General features: G+C 42.2%; 1 protein-coding gene across 1 annotated transcript in view; it reads left to right on the top strand.

The window, feature by feature from the left end:
* Nucleotides 1-15,229, top strand: part of TDP1 (tyrosyl-DNA phosphodiesterase 1) — a 93,963-nt gene extending 78,734 nt beyond the window's left edge. The window contains exons 15-16 of the mRNA XM_012640404.1: nt 7,478-7,586; nt 14,944-15,229. Coding sequence (XP_012495858.1) covers nt 7,478-7,586; nt 14,944-15,017 — 183 coding nt within the window. The 3' untranslated portion in view covers nt 15,018-15,229. The remainder of the gene's footprint in view (nt 1-7,477; nt 7,587-14,943) is intronic.
* The last annotated feature ends 1,449 nt before the right edge of the window (nt 15,230-16,678 follow it).

The raw sequence follows: 16,678 nt of genomic DNA, 5'->3' as shown, positions 1-16,678 counted from the left end.
TTCTGGAAAAGTAGTAGACCTTTACTTGGCCTTCACAGAATTAGCATTTACGGTTTTGACTTTGAAGACTACCCAAGGATCTATGCCATGAGGTAATTTGTCATTTTGCTGAGTTTATATCAGCACAGGAATGTGATGCTTAGCTTGTGAAGGAGAGGCTGCCCAGCAGAACAACTCGGTGTTCCCCTCCTAAAAGTATATCCCAGGCTGGTAACCAAACATGCCAGTGGCCTGGGATTGGTTTCCTGGATGCTCGGTTCAGTTCCATAAGCACCCTGTGCCTCCTGCTGGGGATAGGATGAAGGATGAGATGGAATCTTCATTCTTGCAAAATTCATGGATAACTTGAGGGAACAGACACAAGTTATTACAATATGTGACAAGAACTAGGGATATGGGGCCTTTAAAATATAAGGGCTCTGAGAAAAGAAGGAGCATGTTATCTGCCTGGGGAACTTGGGAAAGGCTTCCTTGAGGTGACATTCAATCTGGGAAATGAGCACAGGCTTAACCCACTATCAGGAGAGTTGAGGCTTCCAGACAGAGATAACAGTACATGTTACATCTGGGAAAGAACAAACAGTTCCATGTGCCCAAAATGGGAACAGGGTGTGGGGCATGGGCCATGAGAGGTTGGAATCCCGACATGAAGGAGATTAGGGTTGCCCTTGGTCCCACTCGGATAGCAGGAAGCTGCCAGTTTTCAGAGAATTTGAATCTTGTATAATTCTTAAATTGTGATTATAATTTACATTATTCAAAAGGTACTTGAGGATACATTGCAAATATCAAAATCATCATTTGGACCACACTATTTTAAAAATCTGATTGTTAATTACTATTACCATTTGCCCCACTGCCCTAGTTCAAGTGCAGAAATCATCTTTGATAACTCTTTCATCCCCATATCTGTGTAGCAGCCAAGTCTTGTCATTTCTGATTCCTTAATGCTACTTGGTAATCTGTCCCCTCTGGCCATCCCTGCAACCACTACATGCAGGGCATGTCAACTCTTGCTATGATAGCTCCCACCTCACCGCCTCATGGTGTCCCTCAGCCTGCTGCCAAAATGGTCTTTGCAGAACACAAATCTGGTTACATTACCCTCATGCTTCAAATCCTGTAAGGTAGAATGCAGGCTCCTTGGCATGGCATCCTTTGTGAGCTGACTCCTGACTACCCAGGCCTCACCCTTGATCTTCATGCCTGGTACTTTGTGTTCCAGCCATGTAGAACTCACAGTTCTTCCTGTGGGCCAGGTCCTCCCTGCTAGCCAGCCCTAACCTGCATTGGGAATGGCACCTTTACATCCCCGCCTCCACCTACTGCACTTCACTCTAGGCACCCCACTGCCCCCTACAACTTTCTAGAACCTGGGGCTCAAGACATTTCCCACTGTATCGTGACCACCGTTGATTTGTGTGTCTCCCTCATGACATTGAGCTGCTTTCCCCTGGGTCATGTGGGAGGCTTTTAGTAAATGTTAGTTGATGTTGTTTCCTTTAAGTTCCTAGAGCACACATTGGGCCTGCTAAACAGTGTGAAGGGAAATGTGCAAAACAGTGTCTGTGGAGTGTGCATTTGGTCCAGTGGCTGTTGTGTGTAGTAGGTAGGTACTTAAATGTGTTCATAAATCATGTTGTAAGCAACTTACAGCATGGAGTAGCCCATCTGTGGCTGTCTTGTTGAAATTAAAATACACCCTTAGGGAACCTATTGTACTTAAAAAATGCCAGTCCCTATATATCATTTAATAAAGGTATTAATTGTAATCTTAAAATATTTACTGACAATGCAGTTTGTCAATAAATGAGGACTAGTGTTATTTCTTTTTTTAGGTTTCCCTCATCAGTACTAGCAAGACATGCCTTTTAATGTTTTTAGTTACATATTTGCCAAATAGACTTACTTAATAAAAAAATTTTGTAGTCATCCTCTGACTGGACATCATCCAGAATTCAGTTCCTTGAGATCAGCCCACCTTTGTGCTGCTTGGGCAGAACTCTGTGTCCATAACACCCTTCTGAGTTATCAGCAACTGGAGTTGCCACTTTTGTCCTTCACCAGTGGACCATGTCATTCACCGTGTTCCAGAATGCTGACTGGAGGCCGTTGTTGCAAACAGTCGGGTTTAGCGTCCAGAACAGCACAGTGTCGAACACTGCAGAATCCTCACCTAGAAGGGACACTGCAGTTCTCTGCTTCCCCGCAGCCATGATTAGGACCTGTCACTCAGCAGCCAAGTGGCCATGTGACATGACTCTCCTGTGGCCTAAAAACTACAGTGGCTGGAGAGCCAGCATTTCCCATTCATAGTAAAGATGCCATTTGAAACCTCTGGAGGCTCTTGAGTCCCTGGCACTACTTGTTCCAATTAAATGAATGAATCCAGAAATAGATCCTTTTGAGATCAAATTAACTTGCAATTAGAACAAGTTGTCAATAGCTTTCCCTTTGATTAAGAACATTTTGAAGAGCTTTGGAGATTAATGTAAAGGTACATTTGACTTTGTGTGCCCAGCACTTAGTGATGTTTGGTTTGTACTAACATGCCTAATAAGTGTGTTGATTTAAATCAAAGACTCTATTCTTGGAAGTCTAGTATCAACTTACCAATTATAATGTTTTCTGGGTTGTCCCTTTACTTTCAGTGTATTTAACTTTTAAATCAGACTAACTCATTAAGGTTCAGAAAATCTCAATATAGGAAAGATCTGAGGATTTTAAATAACAGTAGCTATGTTCCAGACCCTAAGGCATCTGTGTGTCTGTCAGGGGATTACAAGTATTTCTCTTTGCACTTCATTCCTTTTGGTGTTTATTGAGCACATACTTTGTCAGATGCTGAGTAGGCCCTGGGCTTGAGCCTGCCTAACGCATTGTGGTTAAAACGCCTCCTACCACTGGGAATAATGCATGTAACCATCTGAGAAGCCTGGAACAACATTCAGTACTGTTTCCTTCCAGATGAAGGTAGCCCAAGTGGCCCTGTGATTAGACACATCTCAGTCTCCTCTGAGCCCCAGCTTCACTTGCTCCTGCGTAGGGGTTCCCTCTTTTCCATGGTCAGAATCAAAAGTGCTTCAATCGAATCTCCAAAAAGTCAAGTCTCTACTTTCTCTATCCTGGTTAAACTATTTTATTGTCTTTTTGTTGTCAAAAATGGCATATGCCAAAGGTATATGCTCTCTTATGGGTTTGGTTGAAAGAACTAAAAAAATTGACAAGAGCCACCACCTTAACCCTCTCCTTCTCCTCCCTCCCTGCACTACCTCTGCCCCCTGCCTTGGCCCAGCCCATCAGTTGTGGGCTCCCAGGGTTTCCCAGGAGGCCACAGCTGGGGAACACTGTTTCATATGGCCTTTCTTGGTAACGCCTAATGTTCTCCCATCCAACTAACAAAGCCACAACCCTAGCATTCTGTTCCTTCCTCTCACCTGTCCAATCTCATCTGCCCTGGCAAGAATTTCACTGCCTGCTCCTGCAGTCATCTCCCTGCCCTGGATTAACTGACTCTCTTTCCCCATCTCGGCTACTACTCTGCTTCTGGAGTTGTGTTTCCCCCACATGTCAGGGTCTGTGTTCCTCTGCCCTTAAACCTTCAGGGGCTCTCCTTGGCCCATGAGACAATGTCCAGATTCCTTTGTGTGACATCAAGGTCTGCTGCGAGCTGGAACAGCATGCCTCCCAGCCTCCTTTCCCGTCCTCTCCGCTCACACCGCTGGGCTTCATCTCCCACAAGTACTAGTTAGCATACTGTGCGTAGGCTGTGGCAGCCACTGCCCCTTACTAGTGTGATCCTGGGCTGCTGCTCTTTGCCTCAGAGACTCCGAAATAACTTGGGAAGAGACAGAATATGGGAGAACATACTGGAGAGATCCCAAGAACCATGAAAAGGGACTCTCCCAGAATACACAGTTTGAAAATTGAGGGACCTCAGATCTATAGGAGCCAAACTGACAGAAAGAAAATGGACTTTGAAGTGAGACAGACCAGATTTGGGACCCTGCTTACAAGCTGTGTTAGAGTTGGCCCCGTTATTCTCAGCTGTATAATGGGGATGGTGTAGTAGCCAACTCACAGAATCGCGTGAGAATTGAGTTATGACCTGTAAAGTGTTGAAAAGAGTGCCTGGTGCTTAGCAAGTGCTTGGTAAGGGTTGATACTAGCAGTAGCAGCAACAGCATATAAACCACACAGTTCCACAGAAGGTTGAAAGCAGAGGCTGATGATAACTCTGTGAGCTTTGAATTAAAATCTTGATGTCACTTGCGTAATGTTGTGGTCTTTTTTCCCTTCTGAACTGTACTCTACCACACTCAAACAGCCCTTTGTTTATCAAAAACTCATCCTTTAAAGCCCTGTTAGGTTTACACTTCTCCACGAAGCTCTTCCTAAGTCCCAATCTGGAAACACTTCAGTAGATGATTGTGCACTGCCTTGCAGGAAGAACATGCCACCACCTTCCTGAAATTCACTTCTTTGTCAATTGGCTCATCTTTGATTAAGTGTACTCCTTCTGGCAAGTTCAGCGCTATCACTGTTTTACCCAGGAAAACCTGATGCCTTGTATAGGGTTTTACCACTTGAGGTTGCTACTTAAAGATGTAATTTATTTGTTTAGTTGCAGCTATCTAACTGAAATTGGAGCATGCTGCTTGTTCTCTATGATTGAGCTGAGCTGCTAAAGCTAAATCATCACAATGATAAGCAGTTCTGTCACTCCCAAAGCTGATGAAGGGAAAAGCCAGCAATTTCTCGTGTGTGATAGATGTCCACCCTCTCACCTGGTGCCTTATAAATGTATTGTTTTAACTGTCGTTTATGTATCTGTGCCTGGGAGGGTGCCTTCCTCTGTTTTGTGAAATTCCAAGTGATACCACTGTTATATATAAATGATGATAATTAGAAGACAACCTCAAATTATTTGACATCTAGATTGAAGAGAAAAGTGGTACTTTTTTTATAATACCCTAGAATTTGGATCAGAAATGGCATTCAATAAAAAAAGCATATTGGTTCCTGTCAGACAGGATGGCTCAAACCTTCCTATATCTGAGGTCAGACACCACAGAATGGAGCCATGGAATAAGGCATGTAGTGTGTCAGATCTGGGTCCAGGCCATAAAGAACCATAACCCATTGCCATGATGCATTTGAAAATATCAGGATTAAGCTAGGAGCTAAAGAAGGAGGTCATTTTTTACCTGAAGCTCCATAAAAGTATTTAATAATCATTAAATTGGCATCACTTCCCAAACTCTGGCCTCTTTATTTTTAGAAATATCCAAATGCCGGGGTTTCCAGAGTTTGGCTCATCCTGACTTGGTTTGCCTTAGTATTAATATTGACTCTTAAATTTTCAAGGAACTCTTCCTTTGTCCTGGCTCCTGGTGGTGAATGTGAGACCATTTGTTTGCTTGGCAGAAGGAACCTAGGACTAAGAATCAGAAAAGCAGGGTTCAATTTCCAGCCTTACCACTTTTAATAGCTGTATGGCCTTGGGCAACTGTTTAATCTCCAAATATGTTTCCTCCTCCTCCTCAGCGTCAGAGAGAACACCCTGAATATATTTATGGTTGTACTGGTTTGTTTCCTGGAATACTTACCATGGGCTAGTCATTGTTCTAAATAACTTACCTAGCCTCGCAACAGCCCTATGAATTAGGTGTAATTATCGTCATTTAATAGATGAGAAAACCAAGGCCCAGAAAGGTTAAGTAACATGCTAGAGTCACATAGCAAGTAAGCAATCTATAAAAGTGAGAGATTATTATGAGTTTCTTCAGATCCAGAATGTGTCAAAGGTAGGATGTGAGGGAGGGATACCAGTGCTGCATGTGCTGAGGAGCTGGCCCGGCTGCCCTCTGTGTCTTCCCCATCCCTCCTCTGCATTAGTGCTATGGTCCCCCACTCTCAGTGTACCAGGCCGCACATCACTGCCTGAGCTCCACGCTGCCCCGCACTGCCCCCCCAACATCGCATGGAAAAATTGCCTTCCACGAAACTTAGGAACCAGGCTGCACAGCAGGAGGTGAGTGAGGCTTCATCTGTATTTACAGCTGTTCCCATCACCACCTGAGCTCTGCTCCTCCTCCCCAGCCTCCCAACCCCCACCCCTGGTCCGTGGAAAAATTGTCTTCCATGAAACCAGTCCCTGGTGCCAAAAAGGTTGGGGACAACTGCATTAGTGGACTTGCCATCCCTGGGTGTGCCTGCCCTGTGCCGTACCAACTCTGCCTTTGTGCTGCTCTCTCTTCCTGAAGTTCTTCCCTACCATCTGCTTATCAAAATTATACCAATTTATCAAGGCCCAGCTAAAATATTCTCTCCAAAGCTTTTCCTTATCCTGCACTGGAAGGTCATTTTTTCTATTTTTGTCTGGAACTTGTCCCAGGCATCTGTCACCTCCTGCCTTTCTTTGTATTAGTGATCACTTTCTTCATCAGTGCTGTGACCCCATACTCTCCTATAGGTCTTAACATGCACAAAACACTTTCACACGGTTTGTTTCATTTGCTCTTATGCAGAAGCCTATAAAGTAAGCAGGGAAGGCACTTTAACCCCATTTCTATCGCTCAATATTTCTTGAACCCCTATGCACCAGGACTTTGCTAGGTACTAAAGTTAGCCTCCTCTTAGTAGGGTACATGGTCACAGAGACTAAGGGCCTTAGTCCTTGTTGTTTTTAGGGGTTCCTAAGTCATTAGCACTGTTTGATATGTGGGTATTTAGGATACGAAGAGTGGACATGTGATTGGACGGGTGGACAGAAGGAATGACAGACTAACAAGCAGAATGCCAGGATAATCCAGGGAGGGGCCAGAGATGATCGGTGTGTGGCAGCACAGTGGGGGGACAGCAGCCAGGCACTGAGCACCTGCACTGTGGTTGGCCGTGTGGTAGAAGGAAATGGCAGTGTGTTGTCAGCCCAGATACAGAACCTCAACTCCACCCTGATGAAGATCTAAAATTAATACTCTGTTCAGGACTTCTTGGAATAGGTCTTGAAGAATTCTCATTTTTATACTTCTGTCACATTATATGGGAGCACTTTCATTATACGTGAGAGCAACTTTTATTTCTTTTTACTCCAGACAGCCTGTTACTATAGCAATATTGGAAGTATTTTGAGGTATTTTTATACAGTTTTACAAACTCCCTGCAGACTGTACATAGTGTATGGTAGAAATGGGCTATCATATCCAAATTGGTTTCTCTTGTTTCTTTATATCCTTTGTTAAACTTTTGCAGACTTTGCTATAATTTAATTCTTGAAAATTAAAGCTGTCTTATTTTTAGAAAACAAAATAATCTGGGGGGCATATAAATATATTTGCCTGTGAAAATTAAAAATAGCTCTGAAATAACTTGAATTTTGTTATACCATAAAGATATGATTACTTCTTAGAATCTTCCGGGTTTTTTTTTTTCAGAAAATGGAATGTAATTATAGATTCCCTTTGTGTATCTGCAGGGCCTAGACAGTTTCAAAGTGAAACAGAAATTCTTCTCCAGCAACCAGGAGCCGATGGCCACCTTTCCTGTGCCATATGATCTCCCTCCAGAACTGTATGGAAGTAAAGGTGAGACACAGATGAAGGAAAACTGTGGGTGGGTAATACCATAGTAGTAGAAATAAACAGCCCAGAAGAAAGCCATTGGTTTCAGTGGGAGCCTGGTTCATGGAACCCTCTGGAAGATTAGGTTTTCAGAGGCCCCTTTGTCACCCTTTCTGGGGCCACAGTTCTCAAACTGGTTGGTCTTGGAACCCCTTAGCACTCTCATAGTTACTATACAGATGCTCCTCAACTTATCATGGGACTATATCCTGATAAATCCATCATAAGTCAAAAATACACTTAATACACCTAACCTACAAAACATCATAGCTTAGCCTAGCCTACCTTAAGTGCTCAGAATACTTAAGTGAGTCTATACTTGGGCAAAATCATCTAACCCAAAGGACTATTTTATAATAAAGTGTTGAATATCTCATATAATTTATTAAATTACTGAAATATGGTTTCTACTGAATGCATGTGGCTTTCACACCACTGTAAAATCAAAAAATTGTTAAGTCAGGGACCGTCTGTATTAGAAATTACAACCAAGAAATTTAACAGTAATAAACCCATTGTAACATACTTTTTATGACTATCTCCAAAAAGAAGAAATTAGCAAGGAAAGTGATTTAAGTTTTTGCATGCCTCTTTATTGTGTAGCTTAAAAGAAGACACCTGCATTCTCATAGCTGCTCTCTGTTGTGATATCACATGTCACATAGCTTCCTCACACCTGTGTGGAAACGGAAGTGAAAACAAATGGCTTGCTGAGTATTAAAAATAGTTTTGACTCAACAGATCACCCTCTCCAAATGGGAGGTCTCCAGGCCACACTTTGAAAACTGCTGTGCTTGACAATGACCTTACGGGCAGTGACCAAGTATTTTTCACAATAGAAAGTTAATAGGAGTAAGTCCAGATGTCCTCTGAGGGAAGCTGACTGGCTTAGGTACACTTCCATTACACTGGGTGTGACCCAGCCTTACAGGCTGTTAGCCACTTTTAGCAACCCCAAGAACAGCTGTCTTTGAGGTGGGTCCACACCATACTTGCATAGAATGAGATTGTATAATCAGGATACACTTAATAATTTAAAATGGCAAATGCTCATACCACCATAACCAATATATTCTCCCCTGGAAGGTATGGGCCTACCTGAGTAGCCAGATTATAATCTACAGGTTTCTGAGCCAGTGCTAAATCTGAACAGAGAACATTTGTTTTTTGATTAGAAATTTTTAATGACATCACTCCATTAACACTCCAAAATCTCCAATTCCTTAACAGGGTCAGCCTTGCCCAGTGGGTCCCCCAGTTCCCTAGACAATGCTGGGTAGGCTCTAGCAATTTTCCTACGCTCACTCACCCTTTTCAGCTTTCATGGTGAGCCAAACCTCCCCCTTCTGACAGACCCATTCCTTAGATTGTGTTGACACATCTAACAAAATTAATCCTATCTCTTGCTGTCCACTGGCCATCCTGCCTCTTGCAGGTGACTTTGTATTCCTCTAATCAGTTATGTTGCTGATAAGTTACAGAAGGCATTCTTCTTCCCTAAGTATGGAAGTCCTTGATGCCTCTCTGTTGAGTCCTCTAAATTTGTTGTATATTCGTGCATATCCCTTTTTCACTAGCAAGGTTTTATCAGAATTTTAAGGAACCTGTCACCATCGTACTCACCACCAAAAAAACAGAGAAAAGAAAAGAGAACCCTGCTTTGAAACCAGGCCTTGTTTATGTGCCAGCTCCACAACTTACTCTAAGTAGCCTTGGGCAGTTTAATTACTTTCTCTAGGCCTTAATGTCTCTATCTGCAAAATGAAGAAAACAAGAATACCCACCTCATAGGGTTGTTGAAAAGATTAACTGAGATAATATCTATGAAGTACACAGCACAGTGTTTAGCTCAGTTAGCAGTCGATAAATGTTAGCTTCTTTTATCGTAATTGCTTTTATTAAAATGCCTGGTTCAGTTCTTGGCACATAATAGAAATGAATTAGTGTGAATTCCCTCCCCTTTCCCTTGGTGAGCTGATGATTTTACAAGTCTAAGACTTGTGCAGGTCACTCCCTAAACCTGCCTGTGACCTTGATATCCATACCCCCTTCTCCCTTTTGGCTTTGTGCTACACTTTTGTTTTTTCTCCCTTTCTCTGTTCTTCTGGTTCTTTTTCTTTCTTGTTTTGTTTTCTGTTTTTAACCCAAGTTCTGCTGAATAAACATCATAGAAATAGGGGCTGACTGTGATTGCCATAGGCTTTATCTGCTAGGGCCTGGCCTTGGACCCTGCACTCCCTACCCCAGCCCTGAACCCTGGTTGGATTCTACCCCTCCCTTTAGTCCTGATCTTCAAAGGACTATCAAAGCAAGAATGGAAGAGAGAGAAGAGCCTTAAAAATGTCCTGAGGTCCCTTCCATTCCAGTAGAAAAAGCATTCCCAAGAACTTAAAAGTTTACAACTGGGTAGCATCTTAGACCATGGAATGATAAATCTTTTATTTGGCTAGTAAGCAGAATGCTTTCCAATGTTTAAATGAATTTTTTGGTTTTTAGGCATTTCCTTTGAAAGATACATATAAGAGAGACTGGAGCATTTTATGTTATTACTGTTTTATCTTCCACACTGCTTCAATGGCATGTAAAATAATGCCAGTAATTCAGACATTATCACTTCACATATAGCCAACATTCAGGGCAGCCGTGTGGACTACAGAAAGGCATTTTACCAAGATTTAGAAAAGTGAGTGGTTAAGAACATATCCAAAGCACTTCATTTTAAAAAGTGATTTTTCAAACCATTGTAACACATAAAAGATCTTGTTCAGTGTTTTTTAAAATCAGAAGACTATACAAAAAGTTTAGCAAAGGTGTATACTGCTGTGATCAAAGTTAGGGATCAATGCAAAAGACTGCTAGATAGCTTGAAACCAAGAAAATGACCAAATAAGGTAAAAACTAAGACTCAGCTACAATTTTTTGTTTGTGTTTCATGACATTACTTTGCAGAGCATAGGCCAGTTATTTTGTAAACTGTGAGGAAGATTCTACATTGGGTTTGTCCACTCTTTCTTCCTGTTAGATCCAGGTTATGTACTTTTGCCAAGAATATCAAAGAAGTAATGTGTTTTCCTGGTGCATCATATCAGGAGGCACATGATATTGATCTGCCCGATTACTGGTGATGTTAACTTTGATTGGTTAAGTTGGTGTGTGCCAGATTGTATATACTCTTTAGCAGGTATGATATATAAATTTTGAGTAGCTGCAACTAAGCTAATAAGCCGCAAGTGTAATTGTTTTGTAGAAGAGGTCCTTAAAACCTGCTTGGCACTTGAAATATGCATGATATAGAGTTAGCACATATATAATGTATATAATCCTTTAAAACCATTGGTTCCTAAATGGTCTCACCATTCTCATTGTTTTGTTAATTTTAAAAATAGTTCATTGCATTCAGATAGTAGCAGAATGAACTTTAGTCTAGACCTGTTAGAATTATTGCTAGAGTCCAGATTCATAAAGTATTTTTCTAAGGGAAATGCAAAGTTGATTGAATTATCCTTTCTTAATAAAATGCAAAAAAGGTAAGTTGCTTAAAATTGTTGGTATATTTTATTTTTAAGGACCTGTTTTCGAAAGACCTTTAGAAATGAGTATTTTTTTAAATGAGGCAGCCAAAAACATATTTTAGAATGAATTTGACCATCTCCTTTAATAAAATCTATTTTTGTTTCATAGTGCAAACAGGCTAAAAGTAACTAATCGCTCAGCTTTTAAAATTACTTTGTAATCAGGAAGCTTAAGGAAATCTAGAATTATCAACGTAAAAACAAGTCATTTATTGGATTCCCTTGAAATAAATAAGTACTTGATCTTCAGCAAGCTGAATTCTTCCACTAGTTATTAATAAATTGTTCTGTTCAGATTATTATTTGAAGTTCTTCACAGAGAACAGTGTTAGTGGGTTTTGGATAACACTGATACTGCAATTATAAATGATTGCATTTCTGCTAAGTTGGTAAGCCAGTATAAAGTATTTCAGAGCTTTCCAAGGTGATTGCTCGGGTGACAGACAGTGGCTTCTGGAGGGTGGTATATCAAGTTTCCCTCTAGAAAAGACAGCGGGAAACATCTATGGGTATTTGGGCCTGCAGGTGAGAGCAGAGTCAAGCCCTTAACCCGTGGCCATTTATTAGAGGGTTGAAGGAAAGATCTTATTACCTGGCTAAATAGAACAGGATTTTGTATTTTACTTGCATTTATTTGTTTAAAAAACCTCTTAGGACCTACATAGTACTTGGGATAATGATGGTTGTCGTGCCCTGTGAGTGAGGGTGGTGGTAACTATAATAGCTAGCATTCAGTAAGTACTTTTTATGGGCCAGGAATCAATATGAGCATTTGATATGAGTTAATTCATTGTATCCTCACAACGCCCTGATACAAGTACTGTAGTACAACCCCCAATTTCCAGATACGGAACCTAGCGCACTCTGGTTATCTTGGTCAAGGCCCCACAGGCAGTCTGTCTCCTGCATCCATACCCCCTTTTCTATTACAATGTACTACTTCCCTATGGAGGGCTAAGTTCTGGAATTAACAAAGAGGTGGAAGATGCACGCGGTCTGACCACAGGAAGAGATGGGAAAGGGATACTGTACGTAAAGAGATCAAAACTCCACAGGCATCATTTCCAGCTTTCTAGCCATGGCCTTAACGTAGGCCCCCCGGTTTCTCACGTAGACCACGCTGCTTGCTGATCTCCAGTGGTGGTCTCCTCCCACTGGAATTCATCCTCTATGGTGCTACCGTAGAAATCTGGTCATGTTCTTCTCCTGTTTTAAATCCTTCCACTATATTCCAGAAAAAAGATAGCTTCCCATCCCCTTTAGCCTGGGATCCCAAACTCTGCATCAACATCACTTTGGAATCTGATAAAAATGCATATTGTCACACTCCAGCCCAAACCTACTGAAACAGGCTGTCTGGGCATGGTCCTAAGAAAACGTACTCTAGCAGGGTCCCCAGTGATTCTCACATCAGCCAGGTTAGGGGCCTGCTACGCAGACATGGTAAAGGTCAGAATTCCACCTCCATGGCATGCCTGCTTCCCTGTTTTCCCCACCGGGCTAGAAGCTCTGTGAGGCTTTTGTGTCTCGCTTATCCCTCTCTATCCATAACACCCAGCAGAGTCCCTGGCATCTACCCGGCTCTCTAATATTTTGAATACATGCATGAATATATTACAAGGCAAGTTGTTCTGTCATGGGATGATTTAGGGGGATTGCTTAAAACAGGTTTTCCTCTAAGCCACTGAGTATTAATGCTGATTTCCAGTCATAATAAGAAAGAGGGGAAAAAAAAGAAAAACAGTATCACAACCAGCTTTTTTCCTCCCTGTGGCCATTTTTCAGTCTTCCCCCCAGGTGGCGGTGGGCCTTTCATCCAGCACAGATGCAGACATCATGCTCATTTATAAAGCAGTTGCAGGAGATTTGCCAACAGGATGGTTACCAGGTCCTTGCTTAGTCATTATGGCCGAATTTTGAGGGAGAGGAGTAAATACAGTGGTGATCTTGAAGTTACCAGCTGATTGGTAAATGCTTGCATCAGAAATTCTGCATTGCTGAAGAGTATCTCTAATAGCTACTCATATAGCAAGAACCAGGGTGTCCTCGGCCTTGGGAATGCAGCAGAACTGATGTTACCCAGCAGAACGATATACAGGAAAAGATGGAAAAATAAAGGAGAAGCCCAGGAACATAGGTGGTGTTTCCAGTGGAAGAGAGCAAGGACATCATTAAAACCAATGAGCGGCAGTGGGGCAGAGGGGAGCAGTTTATCAGCCCTGCCCTTCCCTCAGCCTCTTAGGAAGCCTGTGTAACACAGGCCCAGGTTTGCACTAACAAGCTTGTTTAACAAAAAAGGGTTTGGTTTCATGCTTTCAAACCATCCCAAGGCCAAAGACAAGCAAAGATTGTTCTGATCTTTTGTTGCCATCTTTGGTATTCCCTTCTGCATACCTTGCTGGGTGCTCCTGTCTGCATGATTGCTCTGAAATTATTTAACACAGTGAGGCTGGGAGGAGAGAGCAGCAGATACCATTGTTTGCCCACGCCCTCCTCTGAGTTACCATCTGCCTCTGTTCAGAAGAAAGGGAGAGGCTTCCCCAAGGCGAGTTTGCAGCTCAGAGACACTGCCATTACTTGGGCGGTCCATCTTATACCCGCTAAGTAGCAGTTTACAATAAGCACTCCAACCCTTCAAAGCTCCTGTGTCTGTAATACTTACCAAGACAATAATATGGGGATTTATTTTTAATCCTTGTGATATATTTATAGCCTACCCACATTATTACTGTTCTTTTGAGATGGTTTGACTCTAGCAGTAGCAATGTGTAGTGATCAATTAAAAGGAAGGAAGGAAAGTTCACATTTATTGAGTACCTACAACATGCCGGCAGCTTTCACAGATGTTCTCTCATTTATGCTTCGTGGTAATCCCTGACAGTTGGTGACGTAATTCCCATTTCACAGAAGAGGAACCTGTGGCCAGAACCCAAATGCCTTCCCTAGGGTGGGGAGAGGAGTGGAGACAGCATTTGAACATAGGTCCTCAGTGCTCTTTCCACTGTGCCACACCCAGGCATGTTGCTGTCTTCAACACTGGTCTGCAGTCAGTTATACAGAGATGTTCATGTCTCATCCATTAGCAACCTCTAACCACAGAACAAAGACATTTCATGGACGTGGCACCACCTAAGAGCAGAACTGTGGCCCTTGACTGTGCCACTATTATTATTGCTTTCTTCAGCTTCCTAAAAGCAGAAAGAAATAAGCCATGTGTATTGGCACATGTCTGTAGTCCCAGCTATTTGGGAGGCTGAAGAGGGAGGATCACTTGAGCTCAAGAGCTGGAGACTAGCCTGGGCAACATAGCGAGACCCCATCTTAAAAAAAAAAGAAAGGAATAGCTGCCCTTTGTTGGGCCTTTAATGTGTGACAAATGCTATGTCTTGTCTGCTTGCTACATGGATTTATCCCACTTAATGCTCATGACGGCGCCATGACATAGGTACAGATAGGGAAACTGAGGCTCCCGTTGAAGGTACTTCCAGTGTAACAGCTAGTAACTGGCAGCACCATGATTTGCCCCTGGTCTTTGCTTGCCTGTTTCCCCATGTTCACTCACCCCTGTAGCCTCACGGGAACCTTTAGTAAAAGCCATTGTCTAAAGGGGGACATCATCTGGGGTTGGTTAAAGAAAACATTCTTCATAATTTGGAAAATAAAGCACACAAGTGCTTTTATCCCATCAGGTGAGTGAATTTTCTGTGATCCTGTTCTAATAAATATTATATAATGTGTTTTTCCCCCAGATCGGCCATGGATATGGAACATTCCTTATGTCAAAGCACCAGATACACATGGGAACATGTGGGTGCCCTCCTGAGAATCTTAAAGCACTGTGAAATGTAAATGTAAGACATTGAGCCCAAGCATTGAATGTTCTCGTTACTTGTACTGGATGTTCACTTCCCGAAAGTCTTATTCGTACCCCTATAAAACTCTTTGCAAAGGTTGCTCTTATGAACCTGGATGTTGGTTATACTTTTAATGGTCATTATTAACATTCTCACTTTAGAAAAGGTTTTTTCTTAATTCACTTTTATATGCTTTGGAAAGAAAACTATTAAACTTCACAATGTTAAAAATTTATACGGCTTGAGTATCCCTTATCTGAAATGCTTGGACCCAGAAATGTTTCAGATTTTGGATTTTTGCAGATTTTGGAATATTCGCATATACATAAGATATCTTGAGGATGAGACCTAAGTCTAACACAAAATTCGTTTGTTTCATAATACACATAGCCTGAAGGTGACTATACAATATTTTTAATTTTGTTCATGAAACAAAGTTTTGACTACAACCTGTCACGAGAGATCAGGTGTGAAATTTCCCACTTGCAGCAACATGTCAGCTCTCAAAAAGTTCCAGAGTTTGGAGCCTTTCAGATTTTGAATTTTGGGGTTAGGGATGCTCAACCTGTATATAGATGTAAAATCATCCTCACAGGGAGTAGAATCTCACGGTGTTCTGAATTGAAGCCTCATGTGTGTTGTGCTCTCACTTTTCATCTGTAAAGGTGCCCTTCATTCAACCAGAACTTTTCCAAGGAAGAATGCAATCATTTGTTTTTTCACCCACACCCCTTTAGCATTCTGAGTGTGTCTCCTGGGGTTGCTGGACCGTAGTCTGCAGTTGTCCCTGGGATCTGTCGCGGAGGCTGGTGAGCTACTTCAGATACAGCGAGTTGTCTTGACTTTGGTCACTCTGTAGCTTTCCGTGGCTTTCAGCCTTAGCTTCATGAGGCTTTCTCCCTCTCTCCACCCTGCTGGCTGCCTCACTGCTTGCAGATAGGTCCCACTGGACCCCACCACTGCTGTCTCCTCACCCATTCCCCAGGGTAAATGCATGTCTCTTTTATTACCAGAAATTCCCAGAGAAGACAGCTCACAGAATCATAAAAAGCACGCCAGTATTTTACTTAGAAGAAATCCTAAAAGGTGACTTAATTTGGTACCTTCGATTCACAAGTGAGGAAACGAAAGCCCAGAAAAGTTCAGATGTCCCCAAGGTCACACAGCTGGCTGGGGTCAGAACTACCAGTATCTTTATACTTTGTGTGCATCGGGCTCTCCGCAAGGTGCTTTAGACCCTGTCTCCTTCTGCATGAGGCTGATTTCCAGTCCGTTACCAGCCTCTTTATCTTATACTTTAGGAGGGAGTTGAATGGTAGTTTTGAAAGATTTTTTTAAATAGTCTCAAACTGTTCCTCAGAGGCCCAGGATTTTCCACAGGTACCTTAAGCACCTTGAGTTGGGGGTGTGTGTGATGGAGGAGGAGGCAGGAAGGCAGGGATGCAGGGCCGCCTCTGCCTTCCAGCAAGAAGCTGGAAGCTGCTTTATCTATTTTACATGTTGGGATATTATTGTGGGGGGGGCGGTGGTTAAGTCTTTTGCTTAAAACAAAAGTTGAAAAGCCACTAAATTAATTTAACACATTGACTGCCACACTAGAAAAAATTTTTTTTTCCTTGGGACCAGTGTT

Source organism: Propithecus coquereli, unplaced genomic scaffold, assembly GCF_000956105.1.
Source record: "Propithecus coquereli isolate 6110/MARCELLA unplaced genomic scaffold, Pcoq_1.0 Scaffold152, whole genome shotgun sequence".
Lineage (NCBI taxonomy): Eukaryota > Metazoa > Chordata > Mammalia > Primates > Indriidae > Propithecus > Propithecus coquereli.
This window is presented reverse-complemented; position numbering and strand designations above follow the sequence as displayed.